At 39.2% G+C, this 24,755-nt stretch overlaps 1 protein-coding gene across 1 annotated transcript in view; it reads right to left on the reverse strand.

Moving 5' to 3' along the window:
* The window catches only part of Iqch (IQ motif containing H), a 169,620-nt gene that overhangs the window by 95,018 nt on the left and 49,847 nt on the right, over window positions 1-24,755 (reverse strand). The window contains exons 5-10 of the mRNA XM_051197720.1: window positions 21,498-21,618; window positions 18,356-18,484; window positions 12,922-12,992; window positions 11,202-11,240; window positions 1,780-2,331; window positions 966-1,032 (exon numbers count right to left, since the gene is read on the reverse strand). Coding sequence (XP_051053677.1) covers window positions 966-1,032; window positions 1,780-2,331; window positions 11,202-11,240; window positions 12,922-12,992; window positions 18,356-18,484; window positions 21,498-21,618 — 979 coding nt within the window. The remainder of the gene's footprint in view (window positions 1-965; window positions 1,033-1,779; window positions 2,332-11,201; window positions 11,241-12,921; window positions 12,993-18,355; window positions 18,485-21,497; window positions 21,619-24,755) is intronic.

Genomic DNA, 24,755 nt, shown 5'->3' on the forward strand with positions numbered 1-24,755 from the left:
CTTGAGCACTAGTTATAACCTAGGATTTTACAACAATAGATGACTGGCTGTATTGCTCTACTTAAAAGGCCTTAACAAAGCACTAATAGGTAATATTGAAGTCTAGTGGATTTTGCTGCTTGTCAAAACTCTACTAAGTCAGCGTAAAAAAATTCAGCTTCATTCAAGAAATTTAATAGCCTAGGTAGAGGCAAAACAAAGCAAAGCAAGCAGCCTGCAAACACAAATACCGACAGAAACTCATGTCTGAAACAAACTTCCAGCACAAATTTCTGAATTTCCCCATGTCATTTTGGCATACCTATTTTACCACTGTGTTTCAGACAAGAGCTTTTAAGTTCTTCAATTCATAAATGTAATTAAATAATTACATTAGTGCTAATTAACATGAAACTGCAGATTATTTAAGCGCAAAAAACACTATTCAACTTCTTAATTATTCTTGTTCACACAGCATTTCCTTTTGCTCAGGCGCCCTAGGTGCAAATAAAACATCCCATCTGCTCGCAATTAGAACTAAATAATTTCAGAGAATGTAGCTTATCATTTTGACTGCACATTTGATTAAAAACAGTGTACAAGCAATACCCTAGCTTATTGGCGTAACAGCAACAACACACACAAGCCTGTGTTCTTCCATCAGTAAAGAAGATTGAAAACATTATCTGTTATTTCAGGGGGAAAAATACAACTTTTTAGTTCATTTCATACAGATGAAAGCGAATTACAGCAAATCACCTCTCCACTGAATAGCAGCCCCCACATAATGACTTTATTTGCTTAATCCCCAAATTAAACGCCGTTTCGAGCGAGGGCCCTGTGTTATTACTCTCATCATGTCGAGAACATTTTCCTGCCGAGACCAATTTGAATAAAACAAGGGGCCTTCCTTGAACTCAATCAAGGAGCCATAATGTGGTGGGTAATAGAGGTTGCTGATAGATTTGCAGGCAAAAGTGTTATACCTAATGATGGGATATGGATAATAGTCCTCCTGGAGGTCCTGATGCGACTCCAGTTGGCTGCCAGATGCTGAAAAGCAAGAAGAGCATTGATCAGTGACAGGAAGCTGTAGTGGATTCATCTAGTCAAACTTCAGCTGTTTTTCCACTGTACAGTTAAGCCAGGCATAAATTATATTAATTGATTTAATTACATACTTAAAACATCTTCCCCAATTAATTTAATTAGGTGGCTACATGATGCTACTGGCAGGGGAAGATTAGAGGCAGCTCACTTAATTAACAGAATATGAATGAAAAAAAGAGAAAGCAAACATAAATGAAATTGTGAGCACTAATTAAAAGGCTGTCTGCAAACTTAAATACTTTCTGACAAAGTGGTGACAGCAATGTAGACAAGTGAGGATTTTTTTCCTAGCAAATTAAAATGTCAGAAGGTGTGTGTGTATATATGTATGTACATATATACACACACACACACATATATATATGTATATGGAGAAAAAAGTAGTGCAGTTAAAATATTGACTTTCTAACACAACTACCGTAGTCAAAACAAAGAGCATTTTCTTTTATAGAAAAAAATTGCAACATATTTTTGCAGGCAAATAAGCCAGACTCTGGGTTAAGACTAAAATATGCTGCACAAAAAACAGAGTTTGTGCATCTTATATTGCAGAGACTTCTGGGTACAGGATGTTGGATGGGAGGGTGGCTGGAGAGGGAAGGGAGGATAAAGAGACAAGTTATTTTAGTTGTTCAAGCAAGAAATGTTTAGAAAAAGAGGTCTGCTTTAACAGCTGGCAGCATGGTGCACCTTGGCTCGAATGTGGAAATTCTCCAGGTGTCTCTGACGAGATTCCTTCAGTATCTTCTTCATCCTTATCTTGTGGCAATATAAAAGCCATGCAAGGGCAATCACACCTGAGGCCCACTTCTTCTGGCGATAACCAATGAAAAATTGTCTCGCCTTGAAACATTTCCATGTGGCTTGGATCTTGATAGCAGCCTCTGTCTTTCCATCTTGGCCCTTGTACCTCTGTCCTGGAAGGTTTAACAGCATTTGGATGTGAAGCGGGTTCTCTAGCACTAACAGAACATCATTTCTAGTAAGTTTATTCTTCAGCTCAAATTCTGGAAGCAGGGAAATCAAATTCTTCCCTTTAATTTTGGCTTCTGATATTGCATAGTCCTTGAGAAACTTCTCAATTTGTTCCAGGAGAGAAAAAATACTTCCCCAGGCTAAGCTATAATGTGCCTTGAATGCTAAGAAATCTGGGGATGTCTTGTCTATGGTGCCGTCATAAATAACAAAGTCATAATCCCACGGTGATTTTACACTCTTAGCTGGTGTAGTAATTTTCATAGCCTGGGGAAAGAAAGTTTGCCAGAAGTGAAATATCCTATGATCTGTTCCCTTGAGCCATTTTATAACAGATATATAATATATATGTGTATGTATATATATACATATATTATAAATTATATATACAATATAGATATATCTCTATTATATATAATTATAATACTAACTATATATTACAATTAATAATTATGTAATATAGATATCTAATCTCTTACTAATCTATCTTTTATCTCTACATCTATGGTCTTAGAGAACTGTGTTGCTAATTCCTTATTTTTTAGCTTGTCATCAACCCTAAGAACAGAGAAATTCACTATTTTATGTATAAATGTCCAGTGAAATCCTCTAGGAGTGGGATATGAGTGTTTTTCTGTATTAATAACATAATAAATTATAAATTAAGTCAAATCAGAAGAGATTTGGATGACAAAAGCAAAACATAATACCACCCTCACTTAAAGAAAACCAAACCTGGGTCTGGTGGCATAGGCCTGTCATCCCAACTGCTTGGAGTACTGAGGAATAAGGATCATAAGTTTGCCTGGACTACAAAGTGACTTCCTGCCCATCATGTACAACTTAGTGAGAGTCCTTGTCTCAAAGAAAAAAATTAAAAAAATATTAAAGATAGCTTTCATGGTAGTGCTTACCTAATAAACATGAGCCCTGAGATTCAAGCCTTGCTATTAAAAAGGAAATTTTGCCAATCAAAAAACAAAACAAAACAGAATAAAAAACATTGAATTCAATGACTGGTACTTGCTTGCATGAGAAAACAAGACATTCTGCACCAGGATCCAAAAGTTTCTAATGACCTAGGGAAGGAGGGAGGAAACAAGAAGGCATGAGCGTTTCTGCCTTGGATTCTCCTCAGTGAAGAAGGTATTCATTGACCTACCATGATGACTATTTCTGCCTACTCAGGGATTTAAGAGGTCAGTTATTGTCAGCATATCCATTGAACATACATATGCCCATTTGGGGTTATATTGTTCTCTGAAATTTTAAGAGCTTTCACAAAACTCAAAAGGCAAAAACAGTGAATTTATGAATAATTGCTGTGCCCTGGCACTGCTAGATTGAGATGGTTCATTCTTTGTCTCAAATAAGTGTGAACTGTGAATGATCAATAGGTTCAAGGTAAAAGTCCCTCTAAGCCTTAGAGTCTAAAGACACAGTTACCAAACATGGTGAAATAAAAACTTCAAATTCCTTTTCCATGTTCTCAGGAGAATAACAGACTGTCATCTCAAGTCAAAATACTAAGTCCAAAAGGGGTAGGTCCCTTAGCTTTAGACGCCAGCTCCAAACAGCAATGAGCTTTGGCACACTTTTAACTGAACTGTTATAAGGCATAAGAGCAGTGGAAAAGCCTTTTTGCCCAGATTACTCTTTCTGATCCAGTCAAGATGCAGAAAATGTAAATTGTTTTACAGATGGAAGTAAATGTCTTCTTCGTGAGTGGGCAAGAGAGTTTGACAAGGAATGCTCCCATTAGCAGACGTTAGTGCTGGCAGGGTGAGTGATGAGTTGAGTAGAAGACGGCAAGTGGCACATGTTCCCAAAGAAACAGCCCAGGGCTACATTTCTACCTTCCTTGCAAGGATGGGTTCTGATGGTGGAAGGTTAGAATTCAGAGAAGAATGTCATGGCAACATCAGTGAGAAACAGACATGCAGAATGGCCACAGATGGCTATGCATGGAGCTGGCTGGTCTTGCTAGTCACGTGTTTGATCCAGTCATGAAGACTCAAACCCCTATAAGAAGCAAAGGTTATGGATGGGTGGCTTACCAGGGAATCCTGTCTCCTCAAAGATGTTCAGACAATTTCAAAATGTCTTATTTTTATGGAGAATAGTAAGGAAGTGGGCTGCCTATGAAACAGAGCCGTCTGAGGGCAGTGGTTCAGAAGGAGAAGGACTCATTTGTCTCTCTGAGACAATGCCTCTCTGCAGGCTGGGTCTAGGAGATCTATGGACGTCAACAAACATGGGTTAGACCTTCTGATAGAATCTCCTAGGGTGGATTGGAGTTGTAGACTTTAACAGGAATTGTTTTAGAACAAAGGCTTACACCTTTTCACCTTCTTGGATGAGATACCTGCTCTCAAAGGAAACATGCTCCTGGACATCAAATAGACCACTCAGGTACCAGGAAGCTATGGGTTTGGAGTCAGCTAAAGCATAGCTGTAGTACATCTGTCACAGAGAATGCCACACATGGGAGCACTTCAGACTTAGAGCAAGAAAAGACATGCCTCTCAAGAGAAAGGCTTCCCAAATTAAAGCAGTGTATCAGCATTGTGAGATGCACTGAGCAGGTGAAGACAGAGTGGCTTCACAGCCCGCTAGGAACGAGAGCCCTGATTAAAGGTCATGCCACGCTTCAGGAGCTGCTTCCTCCTCTTGTTCTTCCTTTTTCTCCATGACTTGTCTTGTATGGTGTTCCCCAAGCCCTTCTATTCCTTCCTCTTTTGTTGACAATACCCTGTTCTCCCAGTGTGACATTACAAGTAGCAATGTGGAGTGGCTGTGCTGCGACATCTGCATCCTCTCAAACTCTTCTTTCTTGGGACCACAGCTACACCTGTCCCTTTGTGAAATGCCTACAATCAAGACCAATCCATCCCTCCCGCTGCAGCTCAAACCTGTAGCTGTGGCCTAATTATTAGCATCCTTCTCTAACTGACTGAGTCAACTAGCTGGGAAATGCTCTTTTTCATTTGCAAAGTGTAATCACTAATTAGGTAACTTTCAGAGTTTCTGGAGCAGTTATTTAGGGGAAGTTCTAAATCTAAAGCAAAGCAGAGGAAGGCAGGATGATGACAAGTGTTAATCTAAGGGAAGCCCAGGACTGCCGCTGTATTAGAAAATTTAGAAATATCAACTGCAAAGATACAAAAAACACATTCAAGAAAAAGAACTTACTAAGCAGATTTGTTTTTTGTCTTTGTTTTTGTTTTTATTTTTTGTTTTTTGGTACCAGGTATCATGCATGCTAGGTAAGCACTCTACCGTTGGGCTACATTGCCAGCCCTGGGCTAATTTCTTTTTCATTATTGTTGCTGTTGTTTTGAGACAGGATCTCACTATATAGCTTAGGCTGCTCTCAAACTCAACCCTTCTGCATCAGCCTCTTGATTGCTAAGATTGTAAGCATGCAGGCCTGGAGAGAAATTTAGTAGTTAAGATCATTGGCTGTTCTTTTAGATTCTCAGCTCCCACAGGGTAGCTCATAACTGTAACTCCAGGTCCAAGGGATCTGACTCCTTCTTCTGACCTCTGCAGGTACCAGACATACATGCAAGCAAAACATCTATATATAGAAACCTTTTTTTAAAATTACAGACATGCACCATCATAACAGGCCAAGATGAATTTCTTACTGAAAAAAATCATTTTCATATATGTGGACAGCAGATGAACATAGTACCAAACTGATTTCCTAGTAGTGAATAGCTGGGAAGTCTGCTATGGATGCATCTTTACAGAATGATCATTCCACTAGGACTGGTCTAGATAATAGCACTGCATATAGTTCTAAGTGAGAGCTTAGATAAAGGGATAAAGAGAGTTTCCCATAAGTCTTTATTATTTCTCAAAGACCAAAAACATCATTTTTCTGACCTTGTTTTTTATTTCTAGTGAAGGTCCTCAATGTGTCAGTCTTTGTACAAAACAAAGTTGAGACCCTCAGTGGGCTAGAACTGTTCAAAAGGCACAACATTCAGAGAGAGAGAGAAAGGGAGAGACAGGGAGAAAGAGACAGAGACAGGAAGAGAGAGAGTCACAGAGAAACTGAGAGAGATGCTGACTTAATTGGGACATAGCATAAGCACAATTCTGAATTTTAAAAACTTGAAAGTCACTAGCTTTGCCTTTTGCTCAATAGACTATTATGGGCCCAATAAAACAAGATTGGTCACTGAAGTTCACTATTCTGGGTTCAAATCCAAGCTCTGACACAGTCTGGTGCATACTGCAGGCAAGACACTACCCTCTGTGGACCTGGATTTTACCATCTGCAAGAAAGGGAAGTTCACATAGACCTTTCCGAGTGCTTCACCTTGCTACAGTGGTGAGCATATAGATGGGAAACTAATACTCAGAGATGGTAAATGAGTTGTGTAAGATCACAACTCTTTCTGGAGCTCCTACGGCAGTGTTTTTGCTGTTGAAAAAAACAAAATACAAAAAAACAAACAAACAAACAAACAAAAAAACGCACAGTCTGAAATACCTCCAATACATACAGAACTAAAGGGAAGCATCCTAGGTGATGCTTGCCCTCACTATCTTTTCAATGTCTTTCTTCGTTCCTCTTCATGTTCTCATGGCATTTTCTCATTTTGCTCTTCCATACCTTACCCTATATTGTCCCACTCCCATACCTCCAAGTCCTCACAGTCTAATGTTTCCAGAATCCTCTGTGTGGCTCCTTATTCAGCCTTCTAGTAGCCTAATAGTAACCTTTTATGTCTGAGCCGACCTGTCCTTCCCTTGACCTGATATTTCTTCTTATTTGCTGGGCTGGAAAGCAAATTGATAAATTAACCCCCATGAATACATGGTATGGTGGGAAAATGGTGACTCTGAAGCTAGAAGACCTGGAATCTGCTCTATACTGTCTTCCTCTGTAGACTCTGGAAGTCACTTCCTCTGTAAGACTTGAGGTTTCTATTAAGAAGCCACTTAAGTTAACTGAAGAAACTCAGTTAATACTTCTAATGTGCTGACATAGCATGGCAGATGTACTGGCTTTTACATTTTTTCTTTTTCTTTCTTTCTTTTTTTTTTTTCTTTTGTTTGTTTGTTTGGAACAGTGGCTTCAAACTTGCTATATAGCTGAAAGTAGCCTTGAACTTCTGGTCCTGCTGTCATTACCATTTGAGTGCAGAGCTTGCAGGCATTTGTCACCAAGCTTGGTTTTATGGGGACCAATCCAGGGACCCGTGCATGCCAGACAAGCACTGTGACTCCCGAGGCACACCCTTAACCTAGTAGCTTTTTAAAACAAACTCCTAGAACTAGTAAAACTATGAAACCAATGCAGTGACCTCATGGATATCACTTTTTGACCATATAAAGGAGATTTTTTTCCTTCTCCATTTTTTATACATAAAATTATTTGTAGCAACTTCCTAACCAAAATGGATGACAAATTACCCACACTATCTGCTGTGCAGGATAGAGAAAACCCAAAAAAAGTAATGTTCTATAATTCTGAGGTGTATGAGTGAACAAGACAGTCTTTAGACTGCAAGACATGGAAGCTACCTAAGACTGGACTGTTGGGCGTACACAGCCCATATAAAGGGCATAAAAGGGAGAAAGCACAGAGACACATAAAGGAAATGACCTGAGTATCAAGACCACTTGTATCAGCAGCAGTTTTTTAGAATAATTTCAACCATTCCTATGAAAGATGCCATATTCAATAGGTCTTCCTCAACTCTGAAACTATTCTAAAGAGAACAGGTAACCTCTCATGAAACAAAGCACCCAGTCCATTAGCTCCATATGAAAGATCCAACAGCAGGACTAGAGAGTCATTTTAAATAGACCAGTCTGTTTTCAGTCAAATGTGAAATTCCCTTTCCGGAGGCACATTTGATTTCACTACAGCATTGATTTCATCCTTTCTGAAACCCTTCAAATGCTTACTGAGAAAATGTGGCACAGTTAAGGACCACTTGGGACAATTATGATGGATGAGTTGGGCCTGCTGGGGATATGCATCGGAAGCACGACAAGTTGGTGATCAAAAGCAGCTCTATTCCCAGGTCTGCAAGCAAAGACACGCCATTTTCTGTGTAGGTACAGGAGAAAGAGCTTGTCTTGTAAAGGATTGCCATTACCACAGAAGCAAAGCTTGGCATCCCGATTTTCCTCAAGAAAAGGTGTGTGCAAAGGAAGTCTGTTGGTCATAGACCACTAAAGAATATTTACAGGATTCTCACAATGCTCTACTTGGGCACAGTCTCAACAGCTATGTAAGTAGTCTGCTTTATTTTTCTCTCAGTAGGGATCAATCTAGGACAATACAGTAGATGTCTATCATCTACCTTCCTCAGTAAAAGAGAAGTCTCAAGAGGGCAAGAAGTGTGTCTCGTTCCACTATTGTGTTTGGCTGCCACTGTGATCCACTGCTTGATGGACAGTAAAAAGTCAGCGAGGATTTACTGCACATTTGATTTTAACTTCAGAGCCACTTGGACTGACTTACAACACAAAGCTGTTCTGTGATCAGCTAAGATGTCTGACATTTATAATTTAATGTTGAACAACATAATGGCTATTAAAATTATGGGATATCTTTAATTGAAGAACATTATGTAGTGAGTTTTTAACAGCATTGTATGAGCTTGTGATAAAGTATTAAAATCAAAATTAAAAACACAGTGTGATAGGACTATAGGGACATGACAAGGCTTTAAATACTGCCAAAGGGTTATGATAGCATCAGGAGATGCTCCCATACTTGGCATTTTTCTCCTTTCTGAACTTTATTTTTTTCTGAGTAATCATTTTAAAAATGTGTGAAGTAAAATACATAAATGAAAAATATTACTTTGTGGATAGCCGGTAAGTCAACCTCTTTTCTGATGTGTATAAATAAAAAACCATGTACATGTAACAAATATATATGTAGTAGGCAATGTTGACGAAGATTATAAAAGTAATACAGTGTCTTCCCTCAATTACTTTTTACATGAAAAAAACTGCTTTTCAAATAAAGCCATATAATTAAATTTACTTTGAAGGTGTAATGCCAGAATGCTTAGGTGGGAGGGGCAATTTATTAGGGAAAATTAAAACAGGTTCTAAAAGATTCTACAATCTCCTTTTTGGGAATTTCCCCCTTTTTCCTTAAATGAGGTGTTATGAGGGAGAGGCAGAGAGACAGAGAGGAAGAGAGACAGATGCAGAGAGGCACATACACACAGAGGGAGAGAGAAAGATAGAAACAGAGAGACAGAGAGGAAGAGAGACAGAAAAGGAGAGACAGACACAGAGATGCAGACACATACACCCAGGGGCAGAAAGACAGAGGAGCAGACCATAACTGGGTTTTCACACACACACACACACACACACAAATGAGAACAGATGAGAGCAGTGACTGGTTCAACAGCTGTACAAGTTGTCTAATTAAAATTGTACAGATGACTCATCCATAAAATATTAAGTTTTCCATTGAGGCAATCACAAGAATATACTGGAAATACACTAAAGAAACTAACACTATAAAAGTTATTAAGAGACAATCCTCACCCCAGCTTTTCTAACACTGGGATTACAGACATGCCTCACCACACCCAGTAATCATTGACTATTTATTTAATTAATCTAGAAGACAGAAGCTATATTGAAGCTGATGAATACAGACATGACAGCAGAGGTGACAACTGCTATCTGATAGGGAAGGAAGCAAAGACACAAACTTATCATCTAAGCATATGGCACTGGAAAGGGAAAACATTAAATACACTGGATAGGAGACATGTAATATTTTTTAAAGGGATTGTTATTGTGAATGATGGAGATTTGTAGGCTTCTAATGCTTTTGGGAATTTGGGAGTCATGCAATCCACTTTCTTGTACCAGCTCTGTCATTTACCTTGGATGACTCACCTCTCTCCTTCTAGTCATATGGGAATAATAATAGCACCTACCACCTAGAGATGTGAAAACAAGGAAGGCAACCCACTGAAGATATTAGGAATAGAGCCCAGTGCAGAGTAGGCACCCAGACAGGTTAGCACAAATACTAGGAGTAGTATTTGGAGGACTGGCCCCTAGGAAAGGACTCCTAACCTGGTATATAAGCCTCACATTGCCCTTTTGCATCTGGCTGGCCAGGGGCAGTGACAGCACAGAAGTTCCTCTATCATCGAGAGGGTTCGGTGAACATGGGAAGCATATCATGCACATACACAGGACAAGCTGAAGCCACATTAACAGTTCCTAAGTGTTCCAGGTAAATAAAGCCGCCTTGGGGTACTTTAAGAATGTTCTCTTATTGAGATACAGAGTAAAGCTCATGGTCTGTATATAGTGAGAAGTCATGGGAAGGAGAAGGAAGATCTAATTGTACAGTTATCTGGGAGCAATGAATGCAGGTTCCGAAGGACTGTCTGCAGTCACTGTTGTGAATCCAGCCTTATGCACCACTGCTGGGAAGAAGGGGAAGGGTGCCCCCTTCTTGAGAGGAGGCACTCCTCGATGCCCTGGGGAGTCCAGTATATTTCAAGTGCAAAGGTTTTTACCACCAATGCATGGCCTGGTGGAATCTATCTTACTAAAATGTACCTGCCATACCGTGGGGACAATTTCATTTTTTCCTTTTTGTTGTTGCTGTCACTTTGGTTGTCATGATCAGCTTAACTCTAAATTCTGTTTCCTCAGCCTACTTTATAAATGCAGTATGTATATATACACATGCATGCATATGCTTGTGTGTGTAAGTACAAGTGTACATGTATATACATGTAAGCAAATACCAAGAAACTAATGCATTCATTTTTTACATCTTGTTTCTTTGTAGATGTACTTTCAAATGATGAAAATTTTTGAAGCTAAAGACATACATGATTCAGCTACATTTTGAGGATGAGAAATCCTTTATCTAGACTGAAGACAGTGGCATGATTCAGTCCTGACAGAGATCAAAGAAATGTTTTTTCATTTTAAGTAAACCACAATTATTTTTTAAACCATGATCTGATTTCTTTTATAAAGAAAGAGCAAAAGAACTTTTGTAGCCAATACCAGCTGTCAAGTGACCTCCCATACGTTTGCCCTGAAGCAAAAGGAAGGGAGGACATCAGGTGACAGATCCCAAATTCCAACTAGTCACACAAATTACAGACCTTCCTATCGAGGAGTCCTCTTGACCTTTTGCCTTTCCCCTACAATGAAGAATGAGACACAGTTTAAATCAAAATAGCTCTCATGGGCAGTATTACAAAACAAATAGAAGACTCAGTCCTGTCCACCCCCTGCCCTCACCCTCTTCCCTCCCCCTGCTGGGCCCGCCTCTCCCTACCCACACAGGCAGGCTAGTAATTAGAAGGACCTCCCTGTCCCCAGGCATCCATACTGTGCACACCAAGCCCCATTCTGCTTTTAGGAAAGGGTATGAGAAAGTAAATATTTACACATGCAGCTACAATTGAATGCCAAGTTCCACTTTCAGGGAACACCACTCTGAAAAAGGCATTTGTAAGAAAGGGTTTCCTGTGGCGTCTTGCTGAAAAAGGCATTTGTAAGAAAGGGTTTCCTGTGGCGTCTTGCTTGGGGCTAGAGCCTTAAGTAGAGAGTGCAAGGATTCCACTATGGAGCCCAGCACCTTGTGTCTTTCTCTTCACCCTTAATGTCCACACCCAGTTTATCATCTACCACTATTAGAGTCAATTCAGAGATGTACCAATCTGAGGGTACAGCTTTTAAATATTACTGCTTTTAAACGTAGAGGAAACCTTTACAAATCAATGGGAAAATAATGCCAGGGCTAATCAGCATTTAGAAAACACCTTATAATTATCATTTTTTTTTTTTTTTGAGGTAAACTGCTTACTGGCTAAAACCTCACTGTGACATGTGTATTACCTGTAGATCTGATCTCTACAAAATAGAGGGAGCAGAGCACTCACTTGGAGTGAGAATCTAAACAGGTGTCTGGGCCCATCGCCTTATGTACATTAGCCCATGGCCTCCTCACAGCCTGTTAAACAGCTGAATTTGAAACAATAATGGTGCAGGCCAAGCACCCGCCTGAAGGCCTGTCTGTCTTGGGATTCGGCCATTTGCATTGATTTTCTTTCTTTCTTTTAACTCACATTTTTCATGAAACGCAAATATTTGCTATGGCAACTGGGATGTCACATGACATGCTGTTCTATAAGCAGCCTGACACTCTCTTAAGAGGAAATGACCCACCAATGTTGAAAATGCACCCAACACCTCTGGAGGGTGTTTGGGCATTTAAAGAGGGGGTCCAGGAGAGCAGGTAGCAGCCTGTCAGCAGTGGGGCTAATTTCTTTGGAGCTGCTAATTCCTCTTTCTTTTATTCATGAGAACAGCTAAAAACATGACTAAACAAGGCATACCAGAAAAAGTACTGCCAGATGTCTCCTTTCTATGGAGAAAAGTTTCAAGTACCCTAAATCTGTCAGTGGTCCTTAAAATGAGAAAGCAACTTATAAAAAAGCCCAGCCCTTTTAAACTGGGGACATCTTCAGGAGAGTGAATTACATACACTTTACAGTGAGGGGCTAATGTTAAAGAATAATTTACATATTAAATTTGTTTGTTCATTGATTTATCATAAATTCATTTATTACATATACATTTATTTATTTAATTTCCTTTAACATTAAAGGAACCTCCTCCTCTTCCCCATCATGGTTTTCTGTCAAACTTGGAAGTCTTGTCTTTCCTCATGCAAAAAGACAATGAGACACAGTGAAACCTCTGGATAACACTCCTTACAGACTGCAGATGCAGATGGAAAGTGAGAGTCACTGTTACCGAAATGACACTTATCCCAGTGTGTAGCTTGCTTGTTTGCTGTGCTGGAAGCATGGGTACCTTTTGTTTCTTGTGAAGCTCCTCCACTTCTTCTGGGACTTGGTGTGGCTTCTGAGCTGGAACAGAGTGGGCTGTGGATGAAGACAGGGCAAAGTTATTTCTTCTATAAAGACAGGCTGAGCCATGTGGTAGATGCTATGGGGTTTGGCTGTGTCACCCACTGTTTGCTTATTCCCTGCATTTCCTGTACCTAAATTCTGACACCTCTGTGACTGCTGACTCCAAAGCCAAATCTACAATAGGGCAACTTCTTCCTTAGAACACATGGTCAGCCCACCTCATGCAAAATGCCTGTGCGAAATTAGACCCAAAATACACAAGGATTAGAGAGGAAAATTTGTCTCTTAAATTGAAGACTCCTTTAAGTAGCAAGATTCCCCAAGTTTATGTACAAGATAATTAATATAGTTGCATATGATAAACTATTTTATTAGGTATCTATTAAAAAGACGACTAAAAATTAAAATGACTTGAGGGAACTGATATGGTGAATAACATCATAAAGATTATTTTTGAAATTAATTAATCTACAGGCAACAAGTCTCTCAGTCATGTCTTTCCTACCAACTGGCTGCAAACTCAACTACCCTCTGCAAATAGCCCAAGCCTGGCATTCTAGGGGAGAAAAACCCTATCATTATTCTTACCAAGGAAGAAAATTATTTATTTAATTGGTTAGTTGAATACGAAGAAGTGAGCCTTCTTCCATCCCAAGTCCTTCAACTCAGCCCTCTTTTCTGTCAGTTCTGTAACAGAAGTCTTTGAAAGAATTGATTGACATTGATCAAAATTTAACAAATGATAGTAATGCACAACTTAGTCTCACTTGGAGGACTCAGTGGGCTCAGCCTCAAGTTGAGCTACAAGGAGTCTTTCTGTGCATCATTTTAGAAGTAGCAATAATTTCAGAGCATCAAAACTTGCCAGACAAGGAATTTGCTGCATCTGGCCCAGTCATATCTACTCTCTGATTCCCCTGATTTCTAGCAAGTCTTTTTGTGACTGTTCCCCATTCTGCTGCCCAGTGCACCAAGAAGCCTAAAAGCTCTTGCCTTGACTTTGGCACTCTTCTGCTCTGTTGCTCACTTTGGACTCTGCAGTCCATCTCTGTCCCATCCTGGGGTTTTTTGAACCCATATATTTACCAGTAAAACTGGTTCTTCCTAATGTCTGCATACTCAGTATAGTTTTGTTTAACTTTCAGGCTCCTAGAGACAAGTAAGCTTTGTGGCTAAATTCCTGTTCTTAGGCAACATAGCAATTGACAAGCTTTTGACTTTTAAAAAAATGTTGGTAAAACTCAAAGGTTTATACACTTTGCATGGATGAGCTAATGGGATCTAAGGTTCTCAGTGGCCTGCCCAGAGTCTGTCATTTTACTGCCCTTCATTCACTGGCCTTGGATTTTATGAAACACATACATTTGAGCAATGTGTCTGCATCTTTAACAAAATAATCCCTAGGATTGCCTGATTTGAAACTCAGTTTCCTTTCTGGAAAAATTCAAAGACAAACATTTCTAGGAGAAACATTGACAATTTCAGAAAGGGGGAAAACTATTCGTTTGTAAAGAAAAAAAAGTAGTTTCATGTGTAAAAATGTATTTTGGCTACATGTATGTCTGTACACCACATGCATGCCTGGTGGCCACAGCATCCAGAAGAGGATATTGGATCCCTTGGAACTGGAGTTACACACAGTTGTGAGTTGCCACATGCATGCTGGGAACTGAAACTGGGTCCTTTGTAGGTACTCTTAACTGCTGAGCTGTGTCTCCAGCCCCTTGGTATCTTTCCTGACAAATCTCTATGCTTCTGTTGTAGTTACTGATACTTGCATACAAATAGCCACCTCCTTTCTTCCTGGGTAATTTTTAAAATCTCTTTTTCTTTCAGGGCAAGATATACCCAGTTCCTAATGTTGTCAGGTTTTGCAAGAAATAAAGGATATGCAGTTTAAAAGTTTAATTTTGGAAGTAAATTTTAATATATCTCAATTATTAACTCTATTTAGGTTGTCAACAAAGGACAGAATGCTTATTAGTGAACTAGACTGAGCACAACTCATCATGTTAAGTATTTAAGAATGTCTAAATAAAAACACTGACCCTATCCCTGGATATTTCCCTGTTTTCCTTGTGGCTAATGCTGATGTCACCTGATAGATTCCATGTATATAAGGCCCAGGATTGCAGGAGGGGTCTTTCAGTCAAGATGTGGTAAACATGAGGGTGAAGCAAACATGCTGGAGGGTCAATTAGAGGAAGCACTGAGAGTCCTCTCACCCCAAAATGAATAGTTATTACTTAAAAGACTAACTCCAGAAAGTTCTGGAAAGGATATGGATAAAACACCCTTGGGTGTTTTATGAACACACCCCTGCACACTATGCAAGTAGGAACTCTCCATGGCAGTAGAAACTAAGCAGGTGTTGAGCAGGCTATTATGAACTCTGCTAGCTACATTCAGGATGAGGAGAGAGTGTGGCTGAAGAGTTACAGAAGTCAGGTCTATAGGGAGTAGGAGTGGAGCAAGATTGAGGTTAGCTGGCCAGGACCTGATTGGCTGCAGGCAGAATGTTTACCAGTAAGGACAGGGAAGGCACATGCTGTCTAATGCAGCCTGGAACAAAACTGAAAATTCTGAAGACTTTAATAGGCACTTTCTTTTTTTCTAGGTGTGTGTCCATTGGGAAAAAAAAAAAATGAAACTCACTGCAGCCTTGTAAGCAATTTATTGGTGGACTGAGACAAAATGGCGCCACCAATGTTAAGCCCTACCAATGGGAAAATAAATTATGGAAAATGGAAACTCCACAAGAATTAAAAATACAGCACCACATGAGGAAATCTAGTTAGGTTAATTTCATAGAAGTTGAGTAGAGTGGGGGCTAACAAAGGCTTGGAGATTAAGGCAGAGGGAAAGATGGGGAGATCTTGCTCAGTGGTATTGAATTACAGTGTCTTCAATTTCTATTGCTATGAATGAACTTCCTGACCAAAAGCAACCTGGGGAGGAAAGGGTTTCATGGAGGTTAGAGCAGAAACTCAGAGCAGGAACCTGGAGACAGGAAGTGATGCAGAGGAGGAGTGCTGCTTCCTAGTTTGCCCCAGGCTTACTCAACCTGATTTTTATACACCCCAGGTCTACCTGCCCAGGGTGGGGAAGGGACTACCCAAAATGTCTAGGACCTCCTATGTCAATCACTAATCAAAAAAATGCCCCAGACTTGCCCTTAGGTAAAATCTTATGAAGGCATTTTTTCATTTTAGAGTCCCCTTTCCCAAATGATTCTAGCCTGTGTCAAGTTGACAGAAAATTAGCCAGCACAAAATTAGAAAAGAACAAGTTTTGGTGTGCTGTTTAAATAAACAGTTAGTGACAGCAGATAATAAATAATGTTCCAAGTGTGTCAAAAGTCTAGAAGAAAGGATTTTAAAGTTCTTCCATATAGAAATGACAGGCACCAAGAAATCATTCATGAACATTAAAACAATCACATATGATGAAGCAGTCATAAAAATACCCCGTAAGCAATTATAAACACACTTAAAACAAAAAATGTAAAATCTCTACAAAGAATGAGAATGTAAGAAAAGAAACAAAATGAAAAAATTAAAAACGGAATAACCTAAGTTAAAAAATACAGAGGATGACTCAAAACTAAAATGAAGGAGACAAAGGAATCAGTGATTTAGAAGATATAAAAGCAGAAATCACCCAATCTGAGTAACAGACACAAGGCAGAATGAACAGAAGTGAATGGAGTCTAAGGACCCATGAGACCTCGTGTTTGTGCCACTGCAGTACCAGAGGGAGAGAAGATACAGAGGGAAACAGTAAAGAGAACTAATGGCTGAAATAAAAACCCCACAGTTTTAAGAAGGTAAGCTGAAATGGTGAAAAGCCAAAGAATTCCAAAGCAAAACACATCACGATAAAAACCGAAAACTAAAAACAGAGAGTAAAATATTGAAAGCAGGTAGAGAAAAGTAACATCTTACTTACTGGAGAGAAATTTCACTGTCAATGGATTTCTAATCAGACTGGAAAAAAGACAAGGCATGATTTCTTTTTCTCGTGCTAAAATGAAGACATGTCAACCAGAATCAAATGCTCAATGAAAATTTCTTTTAGGGGTGAGAGAGATAGCTCAGAGGCTGGGAGCACTGGATGCTCTTTCAGAGGACCCAGGTTCAATTTCCAGCACCCACATGACAGCTCACCCACATATCTGTAACCTCAGATCCAGGGGATCAGACATACACAGAGAGAGAAAGAGGGAGAAAGAGACAAAGAGAGAAGGGGGAGAGAATCAAAACATCAATGCACATAAAAAGTAATCATTTTTTAAAGGCAGCTTTAAAAATCCTTCTTTTGGTGAAAAAAAGATGGGAACTGAACACATTCCCAGATGAGAGAAAATCAAAATACTCTATCACTCATATACAGACTCTAAAAGAATGAATAAACAGGAAGGAAATGATCAAAGAAGAATGCTTAGAAGATGAGAAAGGAATATCAACAGAAATAAAAGACATTCCTTTTCCTTCTGCATCTAGAAATTATTTGTGATGGTTGAACCAAAAATCTTTAACACTTCCTGGTATGGATTTAAATGCAGGTGGATAAAGCAGACATGAAAATGTCTTAAGACACAATGATCATATGCCTAGGCATTCACCCAAAAAAAGGAGAGCATGCATGCAATCACAGGCCTGAGCACTCCTCCAGAGAGTGAACAGCACTCACGCACTCATACAAAACTTGCACACCAATGTTTACAGGAGCTGTCTCATAACTGCTGAAAATTCAACACTACTCATGTCCTTCAACAGGTGCATGGCTTAGCAGCTGAAGCATGCTAACATGGAACATTACTTAGCAGTAAATAGGTAATTATCGCAATGAGCTCCAACTGAATCCAACAACACACTAAAAAGAACCCTTATCATGATCAAGACAGATTCAGGCCAAGGATGCAAAGATGGCTCAATGCATATATCAGTTAAATATAATACAGAATATAAACAGAATCAGATTAAAAATCCTGTAGTTATTTCAATACACATAGAAAAAGTCTTTGACGAAGTACATCTTTTTGTGATAAAAGCTATGAAGCAACTAGGAGTAGAATGATCATACTTCATCATAACGGAGGCTACATATAGGCTATATAGCTTAATCATACAAGGAATGCACAGGCTCTCAGCTCTAACACACCACACACAGACTCTCAACTCTCTAACACACCATGCACAGACTCTCTGTGGCTATCCTCAGCTATTTTATTTACTGAGATAACCTCAAGATGCTTTAAACTCTCATCTTGTCTATTACTGAGGATCAAAGTTGTCCACTGGCAGAGTCTACATTTGGTAGAGGAAGACCATTCCTGCAGAACCCCAGCTAAGCACACTGGCATGATGCCTTACCTTCTGTTGGAATCTTACGTGGCTCATCAAAACTATGCAGGGGAATTGCTTGGGGTTTAATGGGTGGATTCTGAAGGGTGATCCTTGCTGTTGGGGGAATCAGCCCTCGTTGGATCATACTTAAGATCCCTAAAAGGAAGGTTAATAGAACAACAAAACACGAGTTTAACTCTAAGCAATTCTACAAAGTCTGAGCTCTGTGAATTTCACAATGGTAACTTGACATCATTCATCGTCTTATTTGTAAAGGTACATTCTAGTGCCTTAATCTTTTGCATGAAAAATTGCTACAGCACACTTTAAACTTAATATTCTAACCCAAGGGGAAAATCATTTCCAATTGCAGTATTATGAAATCAAATTGTACTAAGATAATTTCATTTTTATGTAGAAATATAATTTCAAGACAAACTAAAACTTCCTTACACTTAGAGCATTTTCAATCACTGGTGATTTTATTGATCTTTGAAATTCAGGGATGTGAGGCACATATTCTTAATAACTAAGATGATCTTTTGTTTTGGAAGAAAGAAAGTCTGTGTACTTGAACCCATTTGTAAATGAAGGAATTGCCTGTACATGTACTCATATCACTAGGAGTTAAAGCCAGATTGGATATTTGACTATATTAGAACAACATGTTAGTATTCATGAAATTAATGTATAGTTTCTTGTCATCAGCAAGGCTGAAGCCAGGTCTTTGTAAGGGCAAGGCCCCTTGCTGAAAGAGTGAACAGGTAAATAATTAAACAAAGCCTGCTGTCAAGGACAGGGCTTTCCTTACACTGGGTCTATTATTTTGGTGTATAAAAAAAAAAAAAAACAGAAATTTGAGGACTACCTGCAACAAACTTGGGCTAGGGTGTCAGATTCTTGTTGTGCTCTTATACAAGAAGAAAGGTAAAGTGCTTTCTATTTCAACAAATAGTACACAAACTAAAACCAAAAGCTGGACTAAGTTGAAGAATTTGGCAGTTTTAGGAGGAGATGCTGTTTGTGTTTGCTTCAGGAGCCCCATGAGGATAGTCTTTTGTTACTAGAAATGATAGCTCAGTGTCACAGCAGGTCAGAGGAATGGAAAGCACAATCATTTCTGGGAGAGCTTTCTTCTTATTGAAGGTGGAGATTTCTGATCCTTGTTCAAGAACTGTCCAAAAGCTGGAGATCAGAGCCTGAGCATATTAAGCCTTGAAGCTTCCTCATAACATGTATGTGCCCTGATATGTGAGAACAACCATCCTTGTTAACCAGCACTCCAGCCCATCTTCTGCTTTATGCTTACACCTTTAAACCCTCTGCGAAACCAGTCAGGTTTCAACTTTCTTATCACTAGAACTGAGCAAGCTCTGTGTTTTAAAATAGTAAGGTAAATGATTTGTCTTCAGAAATATTTTCTACCATTTATACCAAATTCCATGTGTAAGAACTGTATCTGCTTCCCAGGTATGAAAACTAGATTCTGGTCTATGTACAATGAAACATTCTCAACCACTGACTCTATGGGGAGCTTTATTTCTTAGATTTTGCCAGATAATCCAAGGAAAACTGGAGAATCCTTTTCATGTAGATATTGTTCATCTTTCATCTCATGCTGAACTTGTGCAGACCTGGAGTGGTTCATAAATGTCACTTAAAGTCACCAAAATACCTGAAAAATCCACACATATTTTTAAGACGTGTGAGTTCCTGACACTAATGTTAACTTGCACAGTAAACAGACATATGGCAAGTACTCCATGTGTACTAATTGGTTGACCAATTACAAATATGATAGGCCATGTGTTTTCTGATAGATTTAGAAATAAAAACGTAACTTCTGTCTTTCTGCACAAGTTGCCTTGATCCTAGATTCACCTTTGTTTTATAGCTATTTTTATCTGCTAAAGCAAGGATCAATTCATTCACTCACCCTAATTTTATCAAGTAGGAAGATGACACTGAAGCAAGAAATTCAAACTTACTATTGTTACTTAGTATTCCCAGGACGTCAGCAGTACGAAAGCTACTAGAAGGTGTATGCCACAGGACTTCTCACAGCTAGAAAAGAAATAACTACAGCTATGGGAAGCTTAACAAATTCAGAGACTCATTACTTTCTAGGGTATCCACCACCAGCAGACAGAGGTCAGCAGACAAGATATAAAAGCTAGATACCATAGGACTTTGAATTTCTAGGTGTCAAAAGAATGGTTTGGAACCAACTCTGGGTCCTGAATACTTCAAACAGACAGGAATTGAGATTACAAACAACTCAAGGCAATCTTCCTCCATTATATTTGAGATAGGAAAGGGGATCCACTTACCATTCTTTAACACTTCAGCCAGTCAAATGAACTAGGAGAAACTATGGATTACAGTAGTTATCTAATCCTCATTCATTTATTTAGTTCTTTAATTTGTTTATTCATTCAATTTACATTTTTTACCTACAAAACTCTAATACAGTCCTGGGCATTGTGGACACTGAGGGAAAGAAGATACCATCTTTTTAAAATTAGAAATCCAATAGACTTTAAACTATAACCCATGTAGTTAAAGGGGCTGGAGGGATGGCTCAGTGGCTAAGAGCAGTGGCTGCTCTTTCAGAGGATTCATGTTCAATTCCCAGCACCACGTGGTAGCTCACAGCCACCTGTAACTCCAGTTCCAGATCAGATGCCCTCTTCTGATCTCCAAGGACATCAGGCATGCATATGATACACAGGTATACACATATCCAAGTAAAACATTCATACATATAAAATAATAAGTAGTAAAACTAAAAATCCACAAGTTATGTTATCTCTGGCATATTTTACATAGCAGTATTTTGAAATAACATTAAAAGGCAACCAGAAAAGCATCAGAAACTACTTAGAAAACAATAATTTCTAATAATATCACATAAGCATAACAATTTTAACACATAGCACCAATACATAAGTCAATATTAAATTCATGAAATAATGGATTTAGAAGTGGAAGGGACTCTGGTGATCACCTAGTCCAGGGTAGAACTGAGCCCAGGTAAGGACTGACTTGTCTGAGGTCAGTCACCTAGGAAAATTAGTGACTGAGCTAGGATTCCAGGTCAGGGCCCTGATTACCCTAGAGGCTCTTTCCTTCACATCCCTACACAAAGCATGGCTACACAATCACTAACCTTTACTGGCATCCCTTTGCAAGATGGGAATGGGAATAAAATGGGGATCAGTGCGATGAGAAGATGGCAGAACTGTGAGATTGGGTATTGTGGACCCTTTTATTAACCGCTGAACCTTTTCCTAGGTGAGAAAAAATGTTGTTAGCTGACATTTTTACCTTCACAATGAGCACAGTTTTCTTTTTGTGAACAATAAATTAGATTATGAATAGTTTCATTAAGTTTTAATAAAGTAGCAATACCATCTCCGATTTTATTGCTCCTGAGCACCCTGTGCTACTGTCTTCTGTCAGGATTTTGTGTAATTTAAAATAGTTAATTAAATCCAATTAACATGTGGTGATTTCCACTATGCAAATTCAGTGTAGTAGTTAATAAAGGAACTATTAAGATTTTGTTCAATTTTAATGACTACAATATAAAAGTACTAAATCTTGACATAGGTGGTTTTGAATACAGCAAAGTTGTGCACAGGCAGATTTTCCGGGAAATAACTAAAAGTCTTGAGGTTATAAAAACAAACTGGAAGGATTTAAAGAAAGGCACTTAAGTCAGTAGTAATAGGTTAAGTATGAACCCTGAGTAGACTGCTGAAAACTTAGGAGAGGATAAAGATGCAATGTCTCCATAAGTCACACAGATAACCACTGTTTTTGGAGTCAGAAATGTTATTATAGTTATGAAATAGGAATTGATTCTATTTAATGGGTTTTAGATTTTAAAGCTCATATGAATTGCATATGTCACAATTAATTGTATAGCTCACATACACTGTTTTTTACCTTGGTCATAGGAGGTTGTTGATTACTGGGCCCCTCAGTAGGAAGAATTCCTCTGTGTGGTGTTTATAAACATTTAAAATTTCAAGCCATTTTCCAAGCATTAATTAATTTGCATAATTTCCAGGGGAACTAGGTAATGGTTTACTACTTAACTTATGAGGACCCCAAAGCATGCAAGTTAGTAGATTTGCTTCAGGACACACATACACCAAATATGCTCAGTTTGTCCATTTAAAATTAATCTGGTTTTCTAACAGTGGACAATGTCATTGGTCTCAGCTGTATTATACCTTCTTACCCATTAGGCATAAGGACAGAAAATGAAACATTCCTTCCAAGTGCAGAGGTAGAAAATCTCCTTTCGGACTAAATATTAGCTGAGCAAAGTGTTTGGGTCATCAGCCAGGATGTGGTGCTGAGGAGCAGTGACAAAGCAGCATCTCCCAATGCACTGAACTCTTTATGATGCTCAACAAATAGGAGGGGAAAATGTCCTTTTTGATGTTGTGGGTCTTGTACATGTTAGGCAATCACTGTACCACAGAATTGCATCTCATTGCTATGAATAATATGTAAGGGAAAAATATGTGAATACATGTGCAGTACTGGGGTTAATATCAGGTATCTCCCTGTATTACTTTCTTCTTTATTCATCAAGGCAGGGTATCTTGATGAACCCAGAGCTCACTGATTTGGCCTGCTAGCCAGCTTGTCCAGAGGATTCCATTTCTGCCTTCTTGGAATTATAGGCTGCTTCTGCAACTTCTGGGCTTTTACACAGGTTCTAGGGATCCCAACTCCAGTGCTCACACTTGGGAAGCCTTGTACTTTATTGCACAATCTCCTCAGCCCTTAATAGCATTTTAAGAGGGAAAAATAGACAGGAAGTGCTGTTGTCTTCCATGTGAGTTGGAATGGGAAGAGCGACTAGCTTAGTTTCAGTTCCAGTGGGGGATCCTGCAGGAGAGTCATACAGAATTCCAGCCTCACTGAGACAACAGGGTTGCTTGTCCTTGTCCTTAGCTCTCTTCTCTCCTCCTCTAGACCTGAGTTGTTTCTGGAATCTGCTCTTAATCTGAGACACAGAGATAATCACCCAATCTAGTTACAATGTATTGTAACTAGACTGGCATATATGTTACAATGTATTGTAACTAGAGCTGTGACTGAGGAGACCCAGTATCAAAAGGGAAAAAGTCTTACTTGTCTGGCTGGTATCAAGGTCAGAGAAATGAAGGTAAATTGAAGGAAGAGAGATTCTACTTCAACAAAACTGTCAAGCTCTGTGAAGAAGTGAAATACAGGTTTGGCAGTTTGGGGGCACAGAGCATAATTTATCCGGATTTTCTGAAAGCCTTTGATAAAGAACCCTTGACAACTGCCTTTTGAAAGCCAAAATAGAAAGATCCAGTATAAAATACATCATTAAGAATGACACAACGGAGAGGCTGAGGGGCAGGGAACAGATTCTGTCCTGCAATCAGCAGATTCATAACGCCACTATCTTCAGTTCCTTATACCACATCAAACAACATCCTGTGCATTCTGAAGAGGCAATGGGAGGATGAGTGGATGGGATACAGGAGAGGGTTACAGGTTACAGAAAATAAATCCCTCATTGCGGCTAAATAAGAAACATCTACCTTCTGCTGTCCCTTCCTACAGCAAGGATAAACATTTCTGTATGAACCTGGTTAGGGAGAGAATGTAGCAAACTTCAGCATTTACTGAACACTTACTATGTAACACTAACTTTAATACAGTGATCATTAAATTTCATGAGCAATGGGAAAGCTAAGAGCTAAGGGAGTGTAGACTCGGAGCAGTTAAGTCTGCCTGCTGGTGTTATGGGAATGTTGCAGGAACTCAATCCTGACTGTATATTGGAACTACTCAGGGAGTCTCTTGAAAACACTGTTGCCTGGGCCCCCGATCCTGGGAAATTAAATCAGAATGGTTTAGTTCAGGCCTGGGCCTTGGTATTTCTATAAGGCTCCCTAGGCAACTGTGATGTGCGCCAAGGTTACAATGTAGTGCAGTGGATGATATTTAAATGTCATCTTAAAAGAACTTGGAGTTACAGGAGATGGGTTAGAAGATGCAGTTATATAAGTGGGAAGGATGGTGGCAAACCAAAGCAGCACTCAGAATCATGGAGGTGTTGCCAACCAGGAGAGGTCTGTGTGGCTGGATAAGGGTAGGCCTGTTGGGGAAGGGGTGGAGAGTGACAGGAAGTGCCTGGCTGAGAGAATTGCCAGTTTAGAAGCTGCTTTGAGGATGTGCTGATCCTCTAGCAACTTCTAGGACAACTGCTTCTGGATTCTCCTCCATTCTGTGGACAGAGTATATATTATAAGACTACCATGCTTTGCCATTTGTAAAATACGTAAACCTTCACACACTGACATAATATGGAATATATTACTCAATAGTCATATCATAAACAGAACAATGCCCTTTACATATGGTCTTTCAT

The sequence above is a fragment of the Phodopus roborovskii genome, unplaced genomic scaffold (assembly GCF_943737965.1).
Source record: "Phodopus roborovskii unplaced genomic scaffold, PHOROB, whole genome shotgun sequence".
NCBI lineage: Eukaryota > Metazoa > Chordata > Mammalia > Rodentia > Cricetidae > Phodopus > Phodopus roborovskii.